The sequence below is a fragment of the Physeter macrocephalus genome, chromosome 20, assembly GCF_002837175.3.
Source record: "Physeter macrocephalus isolate SW-GA chromosome 20, ASM283717v5, whole genome shotgun sequence".
Lineage (NCBI taxonomy): Eukaryota > Metazoa > Chordata > Mammalia > Artiodactyla > Physeteridae > Physeter > Physeter macrocephalus.
Window position 1 is genome coordinate 53,865,396 of NC_041233.1, and position 19,338 is coordinate 53,884,733.

Below are 19,338 nucleotides of genomic sequence, written 5' to 3' on the forward strand. Positions count from 1 at the left end.
ATCATATATTAACACATATATGTGGAACCTAGAAAAATGGTACAGATGAACCAGTTTGCAGGGCAGAAACAGAGACACAGATGTAGAGAACAAACGTCTGGACACCAAGGGGGGAAAGTGGCGGGGGGTGGTGATGGTGATGGGATGAATTGGGAGACTGGGATTAACATATATACACTAATATGTATAAAATGGGTAACTAATAAGAACATGCTGTATAAAAAATAAATAAAATTCAAAAATTCAAGAAAAAAAAAGACTGTGACTATACAGTCAGTGTCCATTCCGTAGTGATGCATTTAATCCAGTATTTAATGTAAAGCATGACTTCTTGAAAGATTTGAAATGCTTTTCTTGAATTTGGGATTTCATTTGAAATATATTATATCCTAAAATAAGAACTACCTACCAGAACACTGAAGTTTACGTTTTGGCCAATTATTTTAAGGTTTATGCAGTAAATAAATTACAAAGGTTATATTAAAGAAATATGACAGAAACTAGAGAAAAATAACTTTGTTGATTAATACACATTCACTGCAGTTCAACAAGCACTGATTGAGTACCCTGCATATACAAAGTTCTTGAGGTACTCTCAGAATGCAGAGATAAGACCCAGTCCTTGCTCTCAAGGAGCTTACTGTCCAGTGGAAGAAACAGCAATTTAGTATAGTTAAATATTTAATATACAACTAAAGAGCCATGCTTTCAGCAAAACAATTTACTACTTGCCCACCAAATGCCAAGCACATTTAAGCAAGAAGGCATCATGAACTGAAACAGAGATACAAGATGTAACTGGGGACAAGTGTCATTCTGACTGAGGACTTAATGGGGTGGCATCTATACCCCAGGCTCAGAGCGTATTTGCTTTGCTGAGGTCATGGTTCTCGGAGCACAAGGTTATAGGGCTACTAAATAGGGACTTGAGATCTTGGTGAATGTACAACTTTTTTTATGATCCAAAGGCCTCACATCAAGAATTTCTTGCAGGACTTCTCTGGTGGCGCAGTGGTTAAGAATCTGCCTGCCAATGCAGCGGACACAGGTTTGAGCCCTGGTCCGGGAAGATCCCACATGCTGCGAAGCAATTAAGCCCATGCGCCACAACTACTGAGCCTGTACTCTAGAGCCTGCAAGCCACAACTACTGAGCCCGTGTGCCACACGACTGAAGCCCACGCGCCTAGAGTCCATGCTCTACAACAAGAGAAGCCACCACAGTGAGAAGCCCGCACACCGCAACGAAGGGTAGCCCCCGCTTGCCGCAACTAGAGAAAGCCGCGTGCAGCAACAAAGACCCAACACATCCAAAAATAAATAAATTTATCAAAAAAAAAAGAATTTCTTGCAACTGGTTCTGTTTTCAAAGAAAAAATGTACCAGAAAACCATGTAAAGATAGGATAAGAAGTCATCCAATCATTCTTCTAATCTCATGTGCCTTTTCCACCACTCTTTTTACTGTTATTTACAATGCTTTCTTCTGTCTGTAGAGTCTCCAAGTTTTGGAGGCAGATGTGAAGTACTAACTCAGGAAATGTGTAATCCTTGTGCGTTTCTTACGAAGATCTAATTGGATCTTCAGATTTCAAAAAAGTGCCTATTCACTTTGTCAAACAACTCTGATTTGTAACTAATTCTGCTCATACCTCTAATGGAATATAACCAACCAAAATGTTCAGTAAGGCTAATAATTTTAGGATATAACAGAAAAATATACTTACAGCTAAAGATTACTGCTCATTATTTAATTTGTTTACAATAATGATATTTAGGCTATTTAAATTCTAAGATAATTGAAATCCGCAAATATTTAATTATGACTGACTTAAAGGTTCCAATTATTAAAACTATTCAAGAACAACAAAAAAGTAATAAAGTTAAGCACATGACTTACTCTGTATACAAATCTTCTATCATTGCAACAATAATAACAATGAGAGACACAGCAAATATCTGACATCCAGAACCAATGAGAGAGGAAAATATCAGCGGGTGACTTGATGGTCTAAATACATCTCCATGCACCTGCTTCCATCCATACTCGTCTCCTAGGTCTCTATCCTATATACATATATATGTTGAGAGAAAAGAAAATAATTCAGAATGAAATTAAAATACATAAAATAGGTAAAAATTTACAATTACAGTCCTAAGTTCCCTCACTACAAACTTAAAGGTATTAAAAGGGTTTCAAAATATCAAGAAAAGACATTTGTTCTAATTTAAAATAATTTCTGCCTTAATACCTTATAATGTTAAAGTGTTGCAATATTACTGAGGCTCAGGAAGGTGGATCCTGGTTGTACTCAGAGAATCTCAAAGAATGGAAAAAGAAAAGGTCTAGACGCAAAAAGAAATGGTCAAATTGGGAGAAAAGCCCAATGGCTCTCTGAATGTTACTTTCAGACACTACTCTTGATCTTTACGTCATGACTAAGGCTCATATATGAGCGGGGGCCAGGTGGAGAGCAAAACTGAAGAAGATTAAAACCAGTACTAGATGCCCTAGCAATGCAGAAATCTCCCTTATAGCCTGGAGCCTAAGAAAATACACAGGGAATATATCAAATAGTTAAATATCATTTAACTGTCTATAGCATTTTTTTAAAAGGATTCAATTTTGCCTTTTCAACCCAAGTAAGCAAGTATTCAAAACAGTGTTTCTTAAGAAGTATCAGTCCCTCAAGATAATCTTTGTGGTTTTTTTGGCCTTGGGGGTGTGGGGGGTCCTGGTCAGCTATGTTTGAGAGGCACCAAATACTTCATCTACCCTCTGATACTTCACAATACACATGAGCATATTAAAATTTTAATTTGTTTAACTGTTTTCCAAACTTATTTAATGATGGAGCATATCTACGCAGACTAGCCATTAACAACTGAATCACTCTGCTGTACACCTGAAACCAACACAACATTGTAAATTACACTTCAATTAGAAAAAAAAAAAAAAGAATAACCATTAACATTCCCTGGCAGTCCAGTGGTTAGGACTCCAAGCTTTCACTGCTGAGGGCACGGGTTCAATCCCTGGCCAAGAACTAAGATCCTGCAAGCCACACAGTGCAGCCAAAAAAATTAAAAACAAACAAAAAAAAACACTTTTGCTCATTTACGACACTGTTCTACAATTTAGTAAAAATAATTTAGAAACAACCCTCCCCTTTTAACCTACTAAACTAAATGTAAATCAATCCCTCCATCTACTCCCTTAATTTTATGCAATATTTAACAGCATTAGGAAGATACCAATACAAGTCTACAACCTCCTAGCTGCAATTCTGAAATCAAAAGCTCTGAAAAGTGAAAAGTCTGCCTCACAAGTTTGACATATCCTTATTTGGTGGCAAATCTTGGAGCGAACTAACAAGAGGTTATTTATACTGTTTATTTATCCCACTTAGGGTGAACATTCATATGTTTTGCTGAAAACACATTAATACATTTGATTATAGGACATGTAATCAGGGCATGTAAAAACATTAAAATATTTGATTAGAGACCCCTCAGGGAGCTTTATACCTTTCTAAAACCTGAAAATTCTGAATTCTAAAGCTCATCTGACCTCAGGATTATGGACTTGCTTCCAACATTCAATAACACTGAGTTAAATTATTTTATAAATACAATGTAAAATGTATGCTTACCATGTCGTCCATTTCTTCTTCTTTACTGTACCGGGCATAATCTTTTCTTAAAGTTCTCATTAAAATCATTGAAACTAAGCCCACCAAGAAGATAACCATCATGAAGGAGTTGAAAATTGAAAACCAGTGAATCTAAAATAACAGAAAATAAAACATTACTTACTTGAAATACCAGTTACAAAATTCATAGGTTTCATGAGGACAATGGGATGTTAATGCAAAAAAACCCCACAAAAGTCTTCTAAAAACTTTTACATGAAAATCCAAAACTAAGATATACTGGGAAAGAGTAATCAAAGGGATTGGCTTTCTTTCCAGTAAGCTTTAGATGCATTAAAAGTATGATACTGTTTACACGGATTATCACAATCAAATTTATTGTACAAATAAAATACAATTTGGCCACATAGAATATGCTATTCAGCATTAGAGAGAAAGACCATGGGTTTTGGAGTCAAACAGGTCTGAATTTTAACACAGGCCCTGACCCCAGTTTTCTTACAACAAAAATGAAGGAAATAATACTATATCGTAAGTGATTTGTACGGTTTAATACATATATAAACTGTACGGCGCCGTGTCTGGTGCAGAGCAGTAAATACTCAATAAATATTAGTTCCCTTCCCTCTAACTAAGCAACAACCTGAAAACCTCTTTAAAATTATAAGACTAAACCATCATAGCTGCCCCCATGAAATTAGGCCACCTTCCTGAATGACCTGCTTCACTTGCTTCCAGTTCATCCTCTCTACCCTGCCGCCACCATCATGCACTCCTCTCCAAAGCAGCTATCCATGGTACAGAGAACTCTGAGGTACCCCATAGTTTCTCAATGCCCCCAAGGCTCTTGACGTTGATTTTACCCACACATTTGTCACAAAATTGTGTCCAGACTCAGCACATCTCACGTCAACTGTCTGTGGCACTGTCCAGCAATTCCTTTATATTTTAATTCCCAAAATTTCCTTATGGATAGTCCCAAAATTTCTCTTCTCTCTCAATTTCATTTATTTTTCCCTTCCTCTCTATTTCCATGCCATCACCTCATACCTGATAGCTCTAATGGCCTCCTAGTTGATGACCTTTATGTTTGGTCTTTCTCCTTCCTTTCAATCTATCCTACAAAAGCTTATCCAGCAAATCTTTCTGAAACATCATGTTCATATACCACTTCTCTATTCTAAAACTTACAGTGACATTCCCTATTTTCTCACATAACAACCTAAACTATTTTCCCTAATATTCTGTACCCCTTGTAAGATGGCCACCTCAGCTTACCTAGCCAACCTTTCTTTCCACTGTATCTTATATTCCAATCAGGCCTACCGTTCCTCAATGACCCAAAAGTACAGCTTATCACTTCCACCTCTGTATCCTTCTCAGAATTTCTTCTCACAAGGGATCCACTTCTATCTACCTTTGTAAATTCTGTCTACAATTTAAAACCCAACTCAAAACCCCTCTCCTCCATAAAACCTCTCATACACATATTTTAATTATTCACAGATATTCTCCTGCTCTAAACTTCTACAGATACATAGAATATTTAACATGAAGGAGGTACTGTTCTGTACAATTAGGATTTTAATTAGATTTTAACTTGGGCTAACATGCTGAGCATGTGCACTAGAGTGAAAAGCAGTACTGGCTGTTATCCACCCAGAGGCTTCAGGCAACTGATAAACTATGGCTTCCCCTGAAAAGCAAGGGGCAGTCAACTGCCTCTGCCTCTTCATAAGGTCATTTCTTCCTTCATTCAACAATTTGTTTATTAAGTACCTATTGAAATTATAAAGGAAATAATGAATGCATTATATTTTGAAATATTTACCAAAAAGGGTTGTACAAATTTAAGTTTATCACAAAAGTATCACTTAAGATTTATAAATGCAGTCTATAATAAAAGGCTTTTCCAAAGGTTTGATTTTGTTTCTACTCTGGGAAATTAATAACCCAGAAAAGGACAAGAGAGAAAAAAATTTACATATATATATAAAACTCATATCTCTTTTCAGTCAATTTATCAAATTTTTGAAGAGAAAAAGGTTTATATAGTTACTACTTAGTAATAAGAAAGATACACCCCAAAATGCAAAAATTTCTAGCAAAGCTCTCTATCTTCTAACCTAAGATACAAACATTAAACTAATACTGATTATAATGTACTACTAATAACCTGACATTTTATAATATTCCTTTATCCCCCAAATTATAAAATGTTCTATGATTCTGAAATTATTAACCAAGGGAAATATTTATTTAAAACAATAAAGAAATGAGATGTCACACAGGGGTTACTAACCCTACGAACTGCTGACTCCAGCACCCCTAGTGTTGCTAATCCGAAAGCAGCACTCCAGGTTTGTCATAAATGTTAGAACACTGGAGATTAACTAACTATACCACCAGGGCTGCCTCTTCCTGAGCACCTGCTCTGGAAACACTGAACCAGGTGCTTTATATACACTGTCAAATGGAATTTCACAACAACTCTGCAAGGCAATGTAACCCCTGCTCCACTACTGAAAAGAAGCTAAACAACTGACTCATCTGACCACAGTTACAGTAAATGGCAGAGACAGAGTCTGTATCCAGCTGCAGCTCCTAAGTCTGTGTTTGTAGTCACTGTATTAGAAACAATCCCAACTCTTACACAGTAGATCCCATCCACTCCTGCCTACTCAAGGAAAATGCTTCAGTAATTCTCCCCCATCTCCTGAATCATCAGTTTTGTACTCTCTACTGAACCCCATCAACATAACAAACATGTTTTTCTTACATTTCAAAAAAAAAAACCCCAAAAAACAAACCCCCACCCCCCTCCTGATTCCATCTTTCCTACCGGCTACTACACCATTTCTGCACTCCCTTTAGTAGCAAACTTGCTGCCTCCAATTCCTCTCCTCCCATTCTCTCTTAGACCAGCTCTGTTGAGATTCTGCCCCACCACTACACCAAACCTGCTCTTTGTCAAGTTCACTCATGACCCCAGATGAATTAACAAGTACTTTCAGTACTCATCTTACCTGACCCATCAGCAACAATTCAGAACTAATCTTTCTATCCTCTGTGACAGACTTTCCTCTCTTGGCTTCCAAAATACCATACAATCTTTTTTTCGCCCCATACCGTACCAATATCTCCTCAGGGCCCTTAGCTGGTTTCTCCTTTTCTCCCTGAACTTATACTACTGCTCCCAGGGCTCAGTCCTTAGTCCTCTTCTATTTGTACATACTCTTCCTTGGTATTGCATTCAGTCTCGCAGCTTTAAATACTATTTATATGCCAATGGCTACAAAATTTGTAGGCCTCTCTTTTGAACTCCAGATTGATATATCCAACTAGCTGGTCATTATCTCTGTCTGGATATCTTACAGACACTTCAAAACCACCATGTCCCAAACTGTACTCTGATCTTCCCCTCCAACTCTCCAAATACAGCTTTTCCACCCCACTGACAGCAGCTCCACTCTGATAGATGCTCAGGCCCAAAACTGTGGAGTCTTTCTCAAACCTTCTTTATCTTTCTATCCATCAGGAAATCTTGCTGGCTCTACCTTCAAAATACGTTCACAATCTGGCATCTTCTCGCCACCTCCACTGCTATGCCTTGGTCCGAGCCACGTTTACTTATCTGCATTAATGCGACAGCCTCTCCGGTGGTAACCCTGCTACTGCCCATTTCCCACACAACCCATTTTCAACATCACAACCTGAAAGACCCTTTTGAAATAGAAGTCAGATCTGCCAATACCCTGCTGAAAACACTATTCTGCCCCCTTTGCATTCAGAGTCCTTAAAGCAGCCATGGCTGATCTGGCTCCTGCTGCCTCTCTGACTGCATCTCCTACTTCTCGTGCCCTTGCTCTGGTCCAGCCATGCAGGCCTGCTTGCTATTCCTCAAGCACACCAAGCATGCTCCCACCTAACAGGCCTTTCCATGGTGTTGCTTCTGCCTGGAATACTCTTTCTCCAGATGGCCACATTCCTTTTTTCCTTCAACTCCTTCAAGTTTTTGCTCAAAAGTCCATCTCAGAGGCTTACCCTGTCCTCCGTACTCAAAACAACTTGCTCTACCCACGGCACTCTTACCCAACTGCTCTTTTTTATTTTTCCATGTACGCATTTTTCAACATACTATACATTTTAGTTATTACGTTTACTGCATGTCTCCCCTACTAGTATGTAAGCTCCAAGAGGGCACGGATCTTTGACATTCATTCTCTAATGTATTCCACTTACTGAGTAAAGTGCTTGACACACAGCAAGTGCTCGATTAATATTTGTTTAAAAAATATATATGGTATACAGTTCTACTAGTGAAAATGCCAAAAGGCAGCCTTTCCATCAAGCTGTCACTACGCCATGAGACTAGAAGCAAGTAGACCTAGGTGTTCTGGTAGGGAATGTCAGTTGGAAGCCCTCATATTCTCAAATGCTACTTAAAGTTGAAGTTATTTGTGCCTATACCTTTAAATGGACTACCATGTTCAGGACTGCCTGAGCGCTGAATCTGAGGAAAAGCCCTGGGAGGGTGGGGGAGGGAATCGCAGCTCCAGGAGTAGCACACTAAATCTTTCAGTAGGGGCTAAACCCCAAACAGCTTCATTTTTTTCTCCTAGGACCCCGTGGAAGATTAGCAGTAGTAACAGGTTCTGGTGGAGTCTAAGGGTGCAAACTGGCCGTAATGATATAACTCTGAGACAAAAAAACCTTATAAGCCATCTCAAAAATTGGTGACTAATAAACTTCAGGATTTCAGTCCAAAAGATAGAAGAGGCAAGTCAGGAAGAAAGTCAGAAGAATGGATATATCCCCTTACACCTTCTAGTTTTTTCATGTCCATCCTTGAAGGAGTGAACCACCAAAATAAAATCTGTTTTTGGCTAAAAATAACCAAAGCTATCTGTACAAAACCAGCAGCAATGCCACTAGACTAAGGATCTGAGATCCAGTGTATACCTGCAGGTTGGGGGGGTGGGAGGCATCTTTCCATTCTTGGTGTTTCTTTGTATGTGGAAGGATTTCCCCTGGCAAAAACTCCTGGTATCACTCCACTCCTGTATTCATTCCTTCCTGGAGGAGGCATACATTCTGCTCTGTTTCTCCACACTGTAATTTTTACACACACAGGCACCCAGGTAGGAAAACTTGAAACAGTCCATCACTGTCTGAGTGTGTTAAGTTTCTCCAATTCTGAGTTTCAATATTAAGAAGCCCACTTCTCTCTCTCCCCCATCCCTCTCCTTCTCTTCTCCCCATCTCCCCTCTCCTTACTAGCACACACTAAGGAAAGGCCATGTGAGCACCCAGCTAGAAGGTGGTTGTCTACAAGCTAGGAAGCAGGTCCTCACCAGACCCTGAATCTGCCAGCAACTTGATCTTGGACTTCCCAGCCTCGCAATCCTTAGCATGTGTATGACTCCTCATGGTCACAAGAAGACCATGCCTGGGTTCCAGACAGAAGAAAAGAAGTGGAAAATCAAAGAGCCTGATTCTGCCTGCCTTTTTAGAGGCTGTCTGAGGAACCCTACCAGGAACATTGGCTTTCATCTCATTGGTCCACAATCAGACCTCAGGGCTTCAATGCCACCACAAACAAATTTGTGTTCTGTTGGTAATAAATATAAGAATGATACTGTGGGTAACAAAGAATACCTGCTACCCCTGGAAAAAAAAAAAAAAAAAAAAAAAGAAGCCCACTTGACCACAGTTACAGCCACATTCTCCAGTATTAGCCTCATTAGCAATAAAAGTGGTATCTTGGCTTCCCATATGCTGCATTCTTCCTTGTGTATCTCTTCATTGGTTTAAACCAGGCATGATGAAGGGAGCTTTTGACTGCTCCTCTAAAACTCTCTATCACTCTTATGACTCTGAGCTCACATCTGAAATCAGCATTCGTTAAATCTTTGAGATCCAAGCCCTAGCACAGTGCCTTATACGTGGCAGATACTCATTGTTTAACTGATTGAAGCACATACTGAATGTCTTAAAATACACAATTTACCTACCCTGTGTTGAAAAAAGGATGGATCAAGGTATTTGTCAAATCGATCTTCAAATTTTACATCTGACTTTTTCCACTTTACCTGAAAAAAATTTTCTTCATTTGAAAATCAAGGCCAGTAAACGATAATCTGATAACAAAACTCTGAGCAAAATTTGAAAAGATTTACACACTTAGAATAAGATACTACAGAAATAGTAGAAAGTTACTACCAATTTGAGAAATTGAAATACATGATAAAAAAACTAGCCAACTTTCCTCCCTGTGTATTAACAAAACTTATGACTTAGAGGGATCATTTCAGTTTTCAAGGACTATTAACTGTTGCTGACTTACATTCTCTGACCCTATAAATGTGATAACAACTCAATTAAACAGACCAAATAAAATAAGAATCTGTACATCTTTGTCCTTAGATTGCATTAGTTTTATTACAATGATGTTTCTTTATAAGTACGGTTATGCAAATTTTATTTGCACTAGGTACATATGCACAAAGCTTGAAAAACTTTCAAAACTGTCTACTAGCAATGGATTCATTCCAATTACCTGGAAAAAAACTACCAAAGAGAGAGGCTACCTACGTCGGATTTCTCTTCTTTCCACTACTTTTAATCCTAACAGAACAGAATTAACTTGACAGTTCCAAGGGGCTCTGACAAGCTCTTACTCTGCAGGAGTATCTTATTCCAACTGATAAAGCAAAATATGGTAAACTATACTCATCCAGAAATTTTCAACATGGCATCATCTCTTAATCTGCAACAGTAAAAAGGAAAGAGAAACAAGGAGTAATGTAATCTAAAAAGTAACCATGAAAACACATGGCTGGGTTAGCTAACTGCCCAGTTATAATGGTAAAGTTTGCTGAAGCAAATGGTAGGTCCTGCCAATGCATAACAGGTATCTAATACTACAGACCTGAAATAAACCTCCCTGCTTTTAGGAGGCTTACTTACATACATTAGTAATATTCTGCTGCATCCCATTTCAAGCTACAATTTCAATTACTAAAGTTGTAAAACATACTTAATTGTTGATATTAAGTGACAAACACTGCTTCCTGTATACAATTACTTTAATACTTACCGAATATGACATCTGGATTTTAGTATTGGGAACCAGTTTCACTTTTCCTTCACTAGTTAGATTAACATCAACAATTCGATTTCCATTAAAACCTATTTCAAGTTTTTTATAGGTCCAAAGATAGTAATCTTCCCCATTTTCATCTGCTTCACCAACAATACCTTCAAAAGAAATAACACTTCATATAAGGTATGTAATATCACTTTGTATTTAAAATACATTAGAAGCTAAAAGTTCATTAAAAAACATTTTTATAAAAAAGCAATACTACCATTATTCCTCATGGTTAGAACAATGAAAAGGTACAGGCGGGACTTCTCTTTGTTAACTACTTGGCAAACACAAAACTATTTTCACACCATGGTAAAAAAAGTGATGCACAGCTCAGCATAACCTATCACTAATTTGATCCTCAAAGTTCATGCTCTGTCATTAGTATCACCTTCATTGTAATAATCATGACTGTGTAGTTTATATTCTTTAATATCTCAAAATTTCAGGGAGCACTATATCACTATCTGGCAAGGTTCTCAGTTTCGTGGTCAAACTAAAATTAAAACCAAGGTCTCCAGAGGTCTAGTCCAGTACTTTCTCTAACAACCTATGATCAACCCATTCCTAATAAGCAGCACATATGTGTAGAGTGGGTACCAAAACTTAAAACGCCTCCCCTTTATACCTCAAGCACTGGACTTATCCCTGGGAAGTCAACAAAATGAAAGGAGAGTTGAAAATAAATGGTAATGAGGCAAAAGTTAAAATGATCATTTTGATCACAATTTGGGATACTGAAGAAGACCCAAACAAGGGAGTAGGTAGTACCTGAGGATCTATCTCTTGTGCCCTCATACTGTCAGCTATTTATCCAATGTTCTCTACCCAAGCCTATATATTCATTAGCGCCTTAGGCTCTAAAAGTTACTCCTGGGCCTTCCCTCTACGGTCAGTGCAACTCATGAAAAGCATTAGTGGGAAAAAAATGATCATTTCTTATTAAGAATTATTTGCTTATTAACCAAAGTTGTTCTAATTGGTACAAGTTCAAGGAATACAGTTTCACTTTGTTTGAGGTTGTAGAGGGATAATAAAATCCTTCTAATAATTAATTTCACCAAAGTTTATTTACCTATCTACTCTGAAAACTCTGAGGGTGGAGACATAATTATACCAAACAGGAAAGTATTCTCTAAATGACTTTTAAAAGACTCTGAAACCTTTATCCCAAGAAAAGCCAGATAAAGATTTTTTTCTGACAGGGTTTCCCATGGTTCAGACATTCTAGGACATCCAAAAGTATCTGCCCTAAACATGGCAGAAACCCAGAGCTAAAAAAGATTTATGTTAAGACAGGAAAGCACAGCTGCCATGTTGCTTATGGAGGCCCACAGAAATGACGGAAAAAACCTAAGGTTCTAGACATGAAACCCGTAAGCAATGCAAAAGACTTGCTCTCACCAAAATAAGAGAAAACCCAGATTAATGGGTTCTCCTAAAACTACAGGCTCAGAAGTCTTCAGCGAATATTCAGCATATCTTCCTACTACCCTCAGAGTCAATCACAGAAATGTCTGTTATACTAATTACAGTCATTTACATGAAACGCTTACTATTTATACCTAATTAACATGTAACAGTAATGACGATGCATACAATTTTATCTTGAGATTAACTTTCTTATAAATTCCATCTTAGTACCATATTAAACTCTGGGCTGATGTGTTCAGTCTTTCAGTTTGCTGCTCATAAATACACTAGTCTGCTAATAACTTTAAGAATTAGAATATTAATTATATATTATTTATTTATAAGAACAAGTGTCCAAAGACCAAAAAACAAAAACAACAACAACAAGCCATTAAGAGAAAAATGTGGTCAAACATGCTGGCTGTGATAGCTGGCTTTGCTTTGCATATTAAGTAATTTAATCAAGCCCAGCACAAACAATGTTTGGATTATGAATAAGTTGGTATTAACTACTGCATTGTTCTTCTCCATTAACACAGATGAACAAGGACATAAAACATAAAAAATAAAACATAAAGAAGTTTTTAAAATTTTAAACATAATAGACTTTTGGAAAATAACATAGGAACTAGCAAAACAAGTCATTCAGGAGACTATTATATCTAAAAACCATACTACCACAGTGCCACATGACAGAAAGTCAGAATATAACTTTAAAATCCTATTCAGTCCCTTTGATTGTTATTTGATAAAATAAGTCAAAATAAGATGTGAGAAAAATGGAGGGAGGGGGAATATTTCCGATTGTTCAAAGCACCTTTTGACCTCTTGAATATGAAAAGTTACACTGTATAAAAGTTATATTTTCAGGGATTTTCATGTAAAGTTTGACAATGTCAAAAACACTTCAAGTAACAGGAAACCATAAAACTGATGTTAAAATCATTCTATGGAAAACAGTGAAAACACATTTATTGATTCAGTGTACAATCACCTGAATAGTTATTACATAAATCTTGCTTATTATGCAAATATTCCCCAAACTTTAAAAATAACATACAATACTTACCCCATATTGGTAAGTCATCTATGTACATCTGGTACCAGTAGTGATTTTTGATAGCATACACAAATGCATCTCTCTTTTCTTTATCTAAGTCAATTTCACAGTAAGTGGCTGGCATCACATCATCTGCATAAAATAAAAATTGCAAATCAGTACACTCATTTGCAAAATAGTTACAGGAAGAATAGCACACAAAAAAGCCAACATTTCCTGAAGTTAAAACTTCTACTCATAATAGTTGAATCTCAGTGATATATATATATATATATATATATATATATAGGGATTCAGTATACAATTCTTTCCTTTTTTGTGTATGTTTAAGATTTTTCACAATAAAAGATTTTAATCACTTTACTTTCAAAGATTATCTTACTAAGTGAAGAAAGTATCTCTTATATAAAGAAAATTATACAGAACATTTACAAAGTAACTTTAAAATGAATAAATTGATTTAAAAACAGAAATGAAAAAGCTTAAAACAATAGGAAAGTTTTCACTTTATACAAAAACTCAAGAATATGATCCTAAGTAGAGCTAACAATTTCTAGCTATGAGATCTCTGAGATAAATATTCATTTGAACATCCTTGGAAGTGCAAGTCACTGGAGGCCACAGATTCTATGAGGAATCTCAGTGACTCTTCATAATTCGGAAGATTAAAAGGCAAACCTCTATCTAGCAGGCATCACTGTTTATAAATTACCCAAAAGTTCCCTGGAGATGAGTCATTTCCACTATTGACTGCTTTTAAAAATACTCCTATCTGAAAATAATATTCAGATGGTCTCTAACTTATAAACCTTTCAAAAATGTGCTTAGGATCATTAGTTTCTAAATAAAACAAAGCAAAATCTGAAAAGCACTCTAGATGTTCATCAAAAGGACTGAGCTGTTTTTGTATGTTACTTAAGCAACTAGGAAAAAAAAAAGAGAAATCAATCTTAACAACAACAACAAAAAGCACAGATGTTTGTTTTTAAGTTCTCCTGTACTATAATATTGGTTATTTAGAACATGAAATACAACTTCCTCCAAGAAATAATGTTAAATTTCCCAAATGTTGATTAAAACAACTTAAATATAAATTGCAGCCAAACTATAATTAATAGCCATCTATAATGTTGTTTCTATGAGAAATAACAATCTGACATATAACTCCAGACACCACCACGTTTCCCCAGTTCTCAACAGAAAGAATAGCTTATTACTGCTCAGCCCAAGGTGGACACCCTAAAACTACAAAACCAAAGATGGCAGGAAACACTTAAGTCCCATGAAAGAGGGATAGGGAAATTCTCTATCCCAGTGGGAGAAGAAAACTGCTTTGTATCCAACAACAATGGCTCCCACACGTGTTCTTTCTACCCAGGCCATTTTTAGGCAGCAAGAAATTTAGGGTTTTCATAATGGCAAAAACTGAGGCTGAGCAGAGGAGAAGGCAGGGAGAGTGAAGACAGAGGTTACTACAAAGGATGCCTACGGCCAGAGCTAGGAGAAATGGCAGCAGGAAATTACAGCTACACAGGAGAGAGCAAGAACCAAAGGAAGGTCCAGGTTGAGCAGCAACGAATGGCCACAGTGGCGTGGGAGGACTCACAGCTACCTCTGCGAAGCCACCAAATTCCTTGCTGTCACAATCAGACATTCACTGATAACTGTCATTAACAATACAGCAGTTTCCTGTGTGAAGTTCTGAGATATGCAATATGACATTTACCCATATATAAAGCTTTTAAAAGATTCCTTACAGTCTGAACTTTAGTTCAACTCTCTCTTTCCCCACTCTCCACCATCCTCTCTCCCTATACTCTAACCAGACTCAGCCACCTGCAGTTCCCACACACCTTGTGCTCCTTTGGCCTCCGGATGTGTTGTTTGTGCAGTAAACCCCACCTCACATGTCCATCCTAAAATCTTTCCCATGCCTCTACCCTGTCCTCCAGAGTAATCCCTGATTCCCCAACTCTCACTCCTCTCACCACACAGCCTGCCCCTTTCACTGAAGTCCCATGGCTTTCTCTCCATATCTCCTATGGCACCTAGGCCTACACTGCGTACAACCTCACACCAGTATCTTAGCTCCTCAAAAAGACCATTAGGTCTTGAGAGCTATGTCTACAACTGATCATAACCTTTTTGGCCCCAGCTATGCCTGTTTCAGTACGCTGCAAAGAGCAAGCACTAAACAAATAAAATATTTTAACAAATTTTAAGAAAATAATTTTCCATTTATTTGGCAAAGGAAGTCACTAAGTACATCAGAGTATGCACATATACATGCATCTGTGTGTGAATGGTGTGTGTGTGTGTCTGTGTGTAAGGACAAAATGCCAATATACACAAATTAAATTTTTGAGCTGAGTATCTCAGAAGGATTGACAAAGAAGTCTTGAAGAGTATATTTCACTGATACAAAACCTAGAAAAGAAATGTTGTGGTAAAAGAGAAAACATCATTATGGAAGGCTATAATAAGGGCCTGGGTTGGTCATATTTTAATGAAATTCCTCTTGCAGGCATGTAAGCAAATACAAACATCACAAATAATTAAAGAGCCTGGTTGCTCAACTGAAAAAGCACTTGTCTCAGGAGGGAGCCACTTTGAAGATAACGAATGTAATGTGCCTGAGTATACCAAATGACCACTCAGCATTCTACATGACTGGAAAACAATCTGAAAATCTATTACCACAAATCACTACTTTAAAATTACAACAGGGCATACCCTTCTCACAGGAAATACACACCTATGAATCCTGAAGGGGATGCAATTAAGATCTTACCAATGCAAATACTTTTTATGGGGGAAAAAAGAAGAAAACCAAAGTTATAAAGTGGTAAATGTCAATACTGATTTTTCAAACAGAAAGCAAGGGTAGATTCTGGAAACAACATGCCAATAAGTCTGTCATCAATTCTCAGCAACACTACAGACTAACAACTGAATAGACAGGGAAAGCACTGAAAAAAAGAATGTGACAATTATTCATGAGTTCTCTAAGAACATATCATGCCTTATTTTGTTTAATTTCTCTTTTAACAGCATTACTGAACTGGAAAATCAGAAATACTCTACTTCAAATTCAGCAGCACTAAGCAAAGTTTCTCATGAAGTCACTATAGACAAACTATAGAGAAATGGGCAGAAACTTGGGTTTTAGTCTGGGTTCCACTACTTACTAGCTCTGTGAATAAAAGCAAGTCACTTAACCTCTGTGAACCTCAGGTCCCTCAACTGTAAAACAGATAACATCTACGCTATCTCCTTCCCAGAGTTGTTTTAAGGACGAAAAGTGCCAATATATTCAGTGTTAAGTTTTCTTGAGCCACACACCCCTTTGAGAATCCAATGGAAGTGATATCTCCCTTGCCCCCCCAAAATGCACATTCACTCAAAATTAAGTGTACAATTCCAGAGGTCCACAGACCCCTGACGCCAGAGCTTCTGGTTCAGCTTTGTATACCCAGAGTCTACCACAGGGCTCTGGAATACAGTAAGCTCTCAAAAACTGCTGAATGAACTTTTTACAGGACTGGAAAAACTGGCATATTCACCATTAATTAATCAACCATCTACATAAACCAATATTGATTAACTGACCAAACTGGCTGGCAGCATAAACTGTACAATTTTTTTTCTAGATGGCTATTTGGCAACACCTATCAAGAACTGCCTTAAAAATGATTATACCCTTTGATTCAGTAATTCTACTTCTAAGAATTTAACCTAATGAAAGATTCATAGATGCATTAAAATACTTATGTGCTAGTATAGCCAAATGCATTCTTATTTCTAACAGAAAAAAAAAAAAAACCAAAAGCAAGGAAGAAAAGGAAGAAAGAAGAAAACAATGAATATCTTGTCATTGGGAAATGGGGAGAAATTACAATATCAAGTTATAGAATACTATATACATATATTTTAAACAGTAATTTAACAATATGAGGACAAGCTGATAAGATGTTGAGGAAAAAAAAGAAGAGTAAAAACTAATTTATACTTAACTTATTAAATGAGCCAGCAAGTGCTTAGAATGGTATCTGGCACATAATAAACACTATACAAGTGTTCATTAAATACATTTTTTAAAATCATATATGGAACATGAACCCAATATTTTAAAATTTTAAATAATGTGGATGAATGTAAATATGGTCAGAAAGAAAGAAGAAACTGTTACTGGTATTTATATCCAGGTGATTTTTATATTCTTTACACTTCTCTGTAGTTTCTAAATTTTGTACATTGATCCTATATCACTGTTAAAATCAGAAAAAATATATACACATACAAAAAAAAGACAGATGTCAATCTGAAAAGAAAACAAAAAAAAGACATGTCAATCTGAAAAGAACAATGTTAGCAATGGTTTAAATAAGAACTTATAAAAAGAGCATGCTTATCAAATTTGCAGTTAGCACAAAGTTTAAAAAATTGCTAATACCAAGAATTCAAAATAACTAGAGTCAAGATTCAATACAAGATTGAAATTATTTGGTCCAGCTAAAACACTTCAGTTGAAACCAATAGGACAAAATATTGCATCAAGTTCCCAGACTTCCAATTAAACAAGGCAGATTAACCACAAGTGTCTTTTACCTCCTGAAACTCCATTAAAATGTCAATAAAGGAATAAAAAGGATGCAGGCACACAAGGACAAAAAGAGAAGACAGTGAGAAAAGATTTCAATCAATGCTGGGGAAATGGAAGATGGTGAATGACTAATAAGGCAGAGGAAACCATAACAGAAGGGACAACAGGATTGTTGTCACAGAACACAGGAGACACTCAGAACTTGGAGGCACCACAGACGTCGAAAGGTAGAGGAGAGAGAGATGTAGGGCTGAACACATAGGGGAACTGTATAAAAATATGTTTATGGAGGGGTTGGATGCCTAGGTCCCCTCCTGCACCCATCACACAGCTAGATGAATAATCTCCTCAACTTCCCCGCTACAGACCAGAGGCACTTTCCCCTAGAGAACTTCGGCAGAGAGGCTCCAGAATCAGGAAGAGCAGGAGTAGTAGAATCCAGGGACTGGAAACAGGGTGGGGTTCACCTTAAGCAAAAATCTTCATTCGGGCTGAATGAAAAGAACTGCCACCTCCCAAGCCCAGTTCCGCACTCTTTGGCAATCAGGCTTAACTACCCAGCCAGATATCTGGAGGGAAATACCGCATAGTAGTTAAAAGCTCAAACTCTTAACGCTAGGCTGCCTGGGTTCAAATCCTCTCTCTGCCACTTTCCACCTGTGAATCCTTAGACAAGGTTACTTAGCCTCTGGGCCCCAACTTCTTCATCTGAAAAATAGGTATAATACACCTCCATAAGCTTATTTCGAGGATGAAAACAGACTAGACTGAGAATCACTGAACTAGAAATACATAAGGCTCTAAGCAGCCCTTGGCATATCTACATAACTGCAGTACTCTCAACTTACCATTTCAATCTAGAGAAGCAGAAGAAATACTAATAAAATAATTTCACCCCTCTGTTAAGTTGGAATACTCAAGGAAGAGAAAATTCAAGGGAAGATCAATAAAATAAATGGGAGGAAGGAATCCTCTAGAAGTCAACTTTTCAACAATTAATATCCTTCATTATACTGCAAGAATTCTCAAATGAGAGGGAAGGGACTGGGTGGCGACCTCCCCTGCTTAGGAATTACTATTCCAGATCACCTAATGATCATAATGAACCAATTATAATAAAGAACAAGTAGGCACAAACTAGGTGCTAGACAATTTATTAAGAGCTCACCATGTTTTAATAGCTAAGGATGCAACAGTGAACAAGAATGCAACTGTCCCTGCCCCAGTGGAAGTAACTAAATTACCCAGCAGGCTAGGGCAGCAGCTTGAGGATAAATCAAATCCTATACTCAATAAACTAATTTAACATTTCATAATTGCTAATACAAAATCAAGTTGGAAGCACAGATACATACTATGTGCTATTAGTATTCATAACAATAACCATTTCTTGAATGTAAACTATCAGGAACTTTGATAAATGATGTACATGCACTATCTCATTTAAACATGACAATTCTA

The 19,338-nt window shown here is 37.1% G+C and overlaps 1 protein-coding gene across 3 annotated transcripts in view; it reads right to left on the reverse strand.

Annotated features, from left to right (window-relative positions):
- Window positions 1-19,338, reverse strand: part of TM9SF3 (transmembrane 9 superfamily member 3) — a 73,518-nt gene that overhangs the window by 42,119 nt on the left and 12,061 nt on the right. For all 3 annotated transcript variants that reach the window (XM_024121306.3, XM_028481218.2, XM_028481219.2), the window contains 5 exons: window positions 13,284-13,406; window positions 10,751-10,911; window positions 9,666-9,743; window positions 3,652-3,783; window positions 1,899-2,065 (listed from right to left, as the gene is read on the reverse strand). In XM_024121306.3, the coding sequence (XP_023977074.1) occupies window positions 1,899-2,065; window positions 3,652-3,783; window positions 9,666-9,743; window positions 10,751-10,911; window positions 13,284-13,406 (661 nt within the window). The remainder of the gene's footprint in view (window positions 1-1,898; window positions 2,066-3,651; window positions 3,784-9,665; window positions 9,744-10,750; window positions 10,912-13,283; window positions 13,407-19,338) is intronic.